The sequence below is a fragment of the Cydia amplana genome, chromosome 12, assembly GCF_948474715.1.
Source record: "Cydia amplana chromosome 12, ilCydAmpl1.1, whole genome shotgun sequence".
Classification (NCBI taxonomy): Eukaryota; Metazoa; Arthropoda; class Insecta; order Lepidoptera; family Tortricidae; genus Cydia; species Cydia amplana.
The window spans coordinates 16,570,475-16,578,384 of NC_086080.1; the positions used below are offsets into that span (position 1 = coordinate 16,570,475).

General features: G+C 39.1%; 2 protein-coding genes and 1 long non-coding RNA gene across 3 annotated transcripts; 1 reads left to right on the forward strand and 2 right to left on the reverse strand.

Moving 5' to 3' along the window:
• Nucleotides 1-594: 594 nt before the first annotated feature.
• Nucleotides 595-3,937, reverse strand: LOC134653161 (protein lin-37 homolog). The gene is made up of 6 exons (XM_063508509.1): nucleotides 3,756-3,937; nucleotides 3,558-3,660; nucleotides 3,185-3,394; nucleotides 2,722-2,854; nucleotides 1,457-1,605; nucleotides 595-623 (listed from the first exon to the last, which is right to left on the reverse strand). The coding sequence occupies exons 1-6, from the start codon at nucleotides 3,841-3,843 to the stop codon at nucleotides 614-616; spliced, it is 693 nt and encodes a 230-aa protein (XP_063364579.1). The 5' UTR covers nucleotides 3,844-3,937; the 3' UTR covers nucleotides 595-613.
• A 1,250-nt stretch (nucleotides 3,938-5,187) lies between these two features.
• Nucleotides 5,188-6,890, forward strand: LOC134653132 (partner of Y14 and mago). The gene is made up of 3 exons (XM_063508440.1): nucleotides 5,188-5,370; nucleotides 5,643-5,909; nucleotides 6,495-6,890. Exons 1-3 carry the CDS (start codon nucleotides 5,331-5,333, stop codon nucleotides 6,764-6,766), a joined length of 579 nt encoding a protein of 192 aa, XP_063364510.1. The 5' UTR covers nucleotides 5,188-5,330; the 3' UTR covers nucleotides 6,767-6,890.
• Nucleotides 6,891-7,417: 527 nt separating this feature from the next.
• Nucleotides 7,418-7,854, reverse strand: LOC134652640 (uncharacterized). Its single transcript, XR_010097206.1, has 2 exons — nucleotides 7,557-7,854; nucleotides 7,418-7,457 (listed from the first exon to the last, which is right to left on the reverse strand). It is a non-coding gene; the product is annotated as an uncharacterized LOC134652640 (long non-coding RNA).
• Between the last annotated feature and the right edge of the window lie 56 nt (nucleotides 7,855-7,910).

Here is a 7,910-nt window from a genome sequence, read left to right on the forward strand (position 1 = left end):
AACATCCGCATCCGCATAAAATCGATGCGGATTTAATGCGGATGCGGATGTGGAACAGTTCGGTACAGGAACGTCTTAGCATCGGCGTAAGTGCTAGACTGCTAGGCAATTTAGTCATTAACCAAAAAAAACTAATAAGAAATTAGCAGTCAAGCGTGAGTGGGACTTAATGTACGGAACCCTTGGAACGCGAGTCCAACTCGCACTTGGCCGGTTTTTTAAATAAAAATTACTAAAATGTAATATTTGACGTTTTTTATGTACCTATCTTGACATCCGCATCCGCATCCGCGGATGTGAGCCTTTAAAAATCCGCATCCGCATCCGCGGATGTCAAAAAATCGGCATCCGCAACATCCCTGCTACAGAGTATATTGCTTTCTTCATTTGTACTGCAAGAATGTTAAATAAATAATCAAAACATATTATATTCATTTGTTTTATTTGTTCAAGAATCATGATTTAAATGTACAAAATCAGATAAAGCTATTTTTTATTATCATAGTAATGTGCAAATTGTTTAAAAATGATATTTACGCTTAAAGTTAATTCGATTTTAAAAGTAATCATAATAATTAAATCTGATGATATCATCTTTCCCGCAAATGTTTCATCACAATGTACTGCAAAAGAAAAAAATACATTTTAGTAAAATACACCAAGCAAAAAGATTCCAGGGATGGCGTTCCAGGAAGTGGTATATAAGATTTACGTGTTTGGTCCACACGTATTATAAATTATAAGTGGAAAATTCACTGTCTCGGGTGAGACTCGAACTCACGACACTGGATCACTACGCCCACGCTCTGCCAACTGAGCTACCGAGACCTTTATTTACTTGACTCTATCTAGACCTAATATTTTTGACAGTAAATCCATTTATAGTCGGTTTCTTGGTTTGGCTTTTGGTTGCCGCTGACTGAACAGTCACCGTCAGATATATCGGAGCGGCCAGGGTGCTCAAAAATGAACATGCACTCTATTGTCAAGGCGTTAGATATTTATGAGCACCTTGGCCGCTCCGATATACAGGGTGGATTTTCTTTTTGGGTCAGTGAGGGCAGCTACCAGATCCCGTGCTGCTACGAGAAAACGGTCTTAGAAAACCTTCCCTCGATTTCAAATTAATGAAGATTGGCTTTTACAGGCCAATCGATTCCATTCCTATCCAGTATCAATAGTTTCCTTGGGGTCAAGTTACGGTAATGTACTAAAAAGCCACAAATTAAAAAAATCGATTAGCATCAAAAAAAAAGTTTGTCAAAAATGACCTTTTTCTCGCACCCTGTATGTTTTTTTCAAAATCTGTAAAAGCCAATCTTCATTAATTTGAAATCGAGGGAAGGTCCTCTTAGACTGTTTTCTCGTAGCACCACGGGATCTGGTAGCTGCCCTCACTGACCCAAAAAGAAAATCCACCCTGTATCTGATGGCGGCTGAGCAAGTAGTCGGTTACCTGACGTTGATGGTGTTGAGCAGTTGCTGCGCAGCCTCGTAGCGCGCTTCGTGGCGCTCAGCTTGCTGCAGCCAGGCGCGCCGCACGCAGCCCCAGCGCGCCACGTGCGCCGCCAGCAGCGCCGGACAAGGCGGCGGCGGGGCTTCACTCTGAACACAAATATGTTGAATGTCCTGTAGGGCTTTGAGAAAAGAATGATATCATATCACTGTATGCTTGTTTTTGTTTGACTCGACAGATGGAACCTTCGATCAACACGGGCTTCCGACAGGTCGGAAGGGATAGGCCCAAGCGATATCTTGACATTCAAATCATTCTGCCATTTTTCGCGGGGGGGAACGTGCACACAGTCGCACTTCTCACACACTTGCATACAAAATCCAATCTGTAATGACGACACAAATACATAGAAAATGACATCCTACACAGACAAATCTTGCACACCTCGATCTGTTTTTGTGTACGGACGAGTCACAAGTGTCACAACTCGCACACTAACACATTTTCGTCAAGAGATGAGAAGTCGGATTTGTCGCTCGACCGATCCGCAATTTGTACTGGGCGAGAAAAATCGATAAATCTAACAATTACATGCAACTAAAATATAATAATTGTGTTTAAATGTAATTAAACGTATGATATGTAAAAAAAATTTACATGTGAAATGTAATACCTTCTTTTTGTAAATTTGATGTCCCTGATCTCTTTTTACAACAAAAAACCGAGCAATTGGCATTTTTTCTGCTGCTGTGTTCACTAGCGCGTCTGGACTCTGTCTAGTTTAAAATCCGAGCGCAACTAGTTTTATTACCCGCGCTAGATCAGTTGATCTTGCACCTAGGCAGAGGGGAAATAGTGCGAATGCCGCGTCCCTTCCGTGTTGGTCGAAGGATGGAACAACTGTTCTGGTCATTGAATAATTTTACAGTTTAGACTCGCTTGTTTTAAGTCACTCGCGCGACATGTGTGCGATACACGGCCGTCGTGAACGCTGCTCCACACTGTTAGTGCTTGAGAAAGGATACCTAGGCTATCCGAAACATGTTGCATGAGTGACTTAAAACAAGTGAGTCTAAACCGTAAAATTATTCAATGTTAGTATGTCTCAGAACAGTATAAATTCAACTGTTCTGGTCAGTTTATCATAATTTATTTTTCAAGAGAAGGGTTTCATGCAAAAATATAAAAGAGGGCTTTCTCCATACTGATATCGGATCAAACAATGTGACAATGCTCTTACAGTTAATGTATATGCAAGTGCTTACATAATCGAGATTGATGTTGTCCTTGTCGCGCTGCTTCTGCTCGGGTATCAGTTCTGGTATCCTGGAGACAGGGGGCCCCTCGGGTCCAGGCAATTCTATGCTGTCTTCAGGTGATGGCTCATCAGGTTTTTTTCTGTGAAGTCCAGAATGTGTCTAATAAAAGTTTGTCTATGCTTAGTTTGCTGTTTCATCTGGAAGTGACATTGTATGTTGTATGAAACATATTATATGACCTTTAAACTTTCAAGAAAAGATCGTTCTCCCATCTTAAATGCCGACAATACATACATAAATGCTTACAACTCCTCTGGTGTTGCAGATGTCCATGGGCGACGGTAATCGCTTACTATCAGGCAATTTGTATATCATTAAAAAAAAACTTAAACAAATTTAATGCTTCCAACACATCAAATGCTTCCACACATTACAAGCCTAGCATCAAAGTCATAATGATAAAATTTACCCAAAGTCCTTGTAGTTAGCTTTAGGCTGATTGGCAATCCAAGCTCTACAGATTGGGTACAGCGGAGAGTCCTCGCTGAACTGCGACAGGTCCACACTGCGGTCGAACAGCTTCAGCACGTAGGACTGCCGCGGCGGTGACGGGCGGCGGTAGCGGTCTTCGTCGTCTGCCGCGTCGCGTTCGCGCTTGCTGTGGTCCTGGCTGGGATTCCTGAAAAAAAAGGGCTTTGTTTATGGGCTTTAGGGCAAAATTGTGTTCCACACAAAAATAAAGGATAGTTAACCTGCCCAAATTACTGCGCGATATGTTATCTATCGTTCTATCTTAACTATGTTAAAGATAGAACCTAAGTATCGTTATACAAATAACAAACCTCTCTCGTTTAGATGGGCTGTGATCTGATGAAGCGTCAGACTCCTCGCCTGCTGGTTCTAGGGCATCCATCAAAGCCCCCTTAAGTCTGCCTCGTGCCGTATCTAAAATACAATAAATGTTATAAGTATTAAGTATAGTAACAATAAATAAATGATTGAATTTTGAAGAACTATTTGGTAGCAAGTGTTATACAAACCTTTTGCCTCATTCTCTTCTCTCCCGTTATTTAGGAGTTTCGTTTTGTTTTTCATTGGCGTAGTCAATAGGCGCCTGCGTTTACGCATTTTGGTTACCTTTTATTTTGATTAGATCTTAATAAAAACAATAGAAAATGCAAATTCTTGATTCAAAATTAATTCGCTTCTAATTTTGACAGATAAAACAAATGTAGCAATAGACTTATAGAGCAGAGGTTCTACCGCGAACGACCTTCGACTTGTTGCCTTCCTGTCGCACTTGTAAATTTGTACGTAAGTGTGACAGGGAGGCAACACGATGAACGTGGTTTGCGGTAGGCTCCCAGTCCATAGAGAAGTTTTTTTTTGTAAGTTTAAGCGCACGTTTAAAACGTCGGTGTATAATTTAACAATAATACCAGCCTTCACCGATTCGATGTAATAAAAAAAAAATCAATCACTCACCCATAGAAGGTAGCATCCTATAGAAGTGGTCTACGCGTGCCTCCATGAAGGACAAAACATATAAATTCGACCAATCATAGCGTCGCATTGCGCCGCTATGATTGATCGAATTTATTTGTTATGGTGGGCAACAAATGAATTCGACCAATCACGGTGGTCAATTTACGGTGGGGAATAAAACAAGATGTGAGACTGTGACAAGGACAAACAATAATAGCGCTTTCGCTGCTACTCCTACTGAAAGATACATAAGACTATCCCGTTCTGTCAGTTATCCCCACCACTCATGCCCAATCCAGTTATACTAGATTCATGCACTCACCAAAGAATTAAATGTCAAACATTACAAAATAGTCCCTTGTCATGACCTTCTGTTGCTCCCCAAAAGATATCTCAGGTTAGCCTGGGAGTTCTTTTGGTTTTGGAGCAGCCTGGAATCCGGAAGTTATTACCTTAAGATTCAAAGTGACATCCCTGTAAAGCCGTGGTTTTACAATAAAAACTTTAAAAGACGTGAAATATCATGTTTAACACGCATGAGATTGGGCCATACATCTGCTCCTTCTGACCTTGCTCGATTTAAATTTATTAACGATCCCAATTGTGACTGTGGTGCCGAGGAGGCGGATATTAATCATATATTCTTTTCATGTCCTTTTTATGATCGTACTGCTTTGATGGATTCTTTACTATCCAAAAATGTTCCATTTCCAATAGACATCCCTTCCTTGCTCATCAATCCAGACTTTTATAACATCCTAGCTTCATTCATCGTTTACAATGATATAAAGGTATAATATTTTATAAAACTAAGTATATTTATCATTTTGTATTTCATCTATATACCTACCTGTCCTGACCACTACACTTTCCAAATTCCGAATTACCTTTAATCCTTGTTCCGCGTTTAATTTCCTTCCCTTTAATTTACTTGACGTTGGCTACGGGCAACACCGCCCTCAAGTCCATTAAAAAAAAAAAAAAAAAAAAAAAAAATAGTCCCACGAAAATAGCGAGCGTATTGGTGTTTATTTTTTATAAAATTTCGTTGGAAGGTCTGAAGATCACGGGTCGCATGTTGAGCAGAGGTCGCATTGAGTCGTGACGAAGCACCGATCGCATGAGCCAGCATGGCTATGGCTGCTGCAGCGTACGAGCTTGATGCGGATGGTAAGCTCTGCAGGGCTTAGCGTGCTGCGGAAGTGCGGGGCGCATCAGTCGCTCATAAATAAACTAATGTTATTCACCTCATCACTTGTGTTCATCGTTAATGAGAAAGTTTTGTGTTATGTTTTGTGATACATAACACAAAAGACGACTTTCGAAAAACTCTTTTCCAGTCTTATTTCATTAAGCAATAGCCATAGTCCCACTACTCTTCCAGATAAACATCGCTATGTCAGATCTGTACGGAATTTCAGGTGAATTTTCATACATTTCAGGAACAAAGATCATTCCTGCAACGCAGCGCCCTGACGGTACATGGAGGAAGCCCCGGCGCGTCCGTGACGGCTACGTGCCCCAGGAGGAGGTGCCGCTCTACGAGAGCAAGGGCAAGCAGTTTAAGGCTCGGCAATCCACCGGACTCCCAGTTGGTCTTACCCCGGAAATTGTGGCCGAGGCTCAGAAAAAGAGATCTGGCACCATACAGCCCATACCCGGCATGATTATTAATGTTGAAAAGAAAAGGAAGAAGAAAAAGAAATCTGGTGAGTTTATTTGGGCAATTACTGTTTTAAGTGTTCATAATTCTTAAATATTTAATTGGTGTTTCTCATTATGAAGATGGAAAGTTGCCAAAACCATTAGTGTTATCTGCATAATTATATCCATTATATTATTAAGATCGTAAGGCACTTTAGTAGGATCAAATAATGACTACAAAATACATTTCAATTTTGAACAGTATATGAAGTAATTTGAGTGAGACCATGTTTTAAACAGTTTAAAATAAGTCTCACAAATGTTTAATTTCCAGTATATGAAGTCTTGTTTGCACTAAGTTATACTGTCTGATTTTATAGGCAAGTATTTATTCTATACATAAGAATCTGACCAGGCTAACCCTGCATGGCATTTGCAATGCTAAATTTGCAATGCTAAAGTGCAGGAATGTCTTCATTAATGTCAATTTTCTATGAAAATATCAGGTTTATAATGACATTCCAAGTTGGTGCACAGAATAGATGAGTCTATTGTCTATTAGTTGATTGCTTATTTTGAACTTTTTTGGCTTTGTCTGCTGGGAAACAAAACCATTAAATAACTAAAGCTGTCATTATCTCTCATTCCAGGTGCTGAGGAAGCTGCGGACAAACTTGCCAAATGCGAAATAACAGAACCCACATTCAACAGTCCCTCCCCCTCCCTCTCAGCCTCTGGGACCACTGACCCCGCCAAGCGGCTCAAAAACTTACGAAAGAAACTCAGAGACATTGAAACTCTGGAAGAAAAAATTAAATCCGGAATCCTCAAAACACCAGACAAGGATCAAAAGGAGAAAATGTCAAAGAAACCCGCAATCTTAAAAGAAATAGAAGTTTTAGAGAAAGAAGTCAGTGAATGAAGCCAAATGGATTATGTAATTTAAGATTTTAAAATCAATTTTGTTATTTTCAACATGAATTGTTGTCTTATGGCAATACATACTGATGAAATTTCTTTAAATCAAATTAAATTATTTATAAGAACACAGGTTTTTAAAAATTAATACTCTACAATTTACTGGTTTTGGTAAATAAAATTATGGGGCTCTTGCATTTGACTTGAGGCTAATTGAAAAAGTATGTCTATGATAAAATTTGTGATTTTTACCACCACACAATATATGAAAGGTAAATAAACCTTGTAACTGACAAGCCAAGGAACAAACATAAAATAATAAGTAAATCATAAAAGATATTTTTGTAGGTATTATATTATTTTTATTGATAAATACACCCTTGATACAAAACTCTTGATATCGGTGGCATGTCGCAATTATAGTTGTAACAAAACATACTCTTACTCAAGTACATTATCAGTGAATTAATTAACATAATAATTAACACAAGTGCAATGGAACTGGCTACTGCGATTATTCTTATATTAAACCAAGCCGGTACTAATAGATTCATTTCATAACAATATAATTAATTTTAGCTGATTCTTTAATTTCTTCATATACTTAACATATGGAAGTTCTTAAATTTAACAAAAACTTTACAGGCCATATACATTGTCTTTTCGCATTGCTTGCTTCCACCTGCCGTGTGTATCTGCAATAAAGAAAGAACGATTTACAAAAAGTCAAAACTGTGGGCTTATTAGTGGAGTAAGTAGACTAACCGATTCCAATTAACCTAATAGTCACTCACATGATTGCGTTATATGAATTCGTTTCTCGCTTTCTGTCTCGCGTAGTTGCCTAAACACGCGAGGATCCCAATGACCGCAATTCCGAGGCCTAATACTGTGGCAAAGAAGTCTCCGAAGTCGTAGCCGGATGACGCTTCTACGTTGCTAACGCCTAGCAGCGCAAATATTAATACACACAGCTTCAAATACATTTCGTCGTAGTCTATTCACACAATAAATCAACAAAACAAACACTACTACTGGAAGTCTTGTGGATAATGATGAAAATAATGATAATGAAAAATGTTTTTATTATGACGTCATACGTCAATGTTGTCAAATGACATTGACAATAACACTTGAATTTAGCAGCG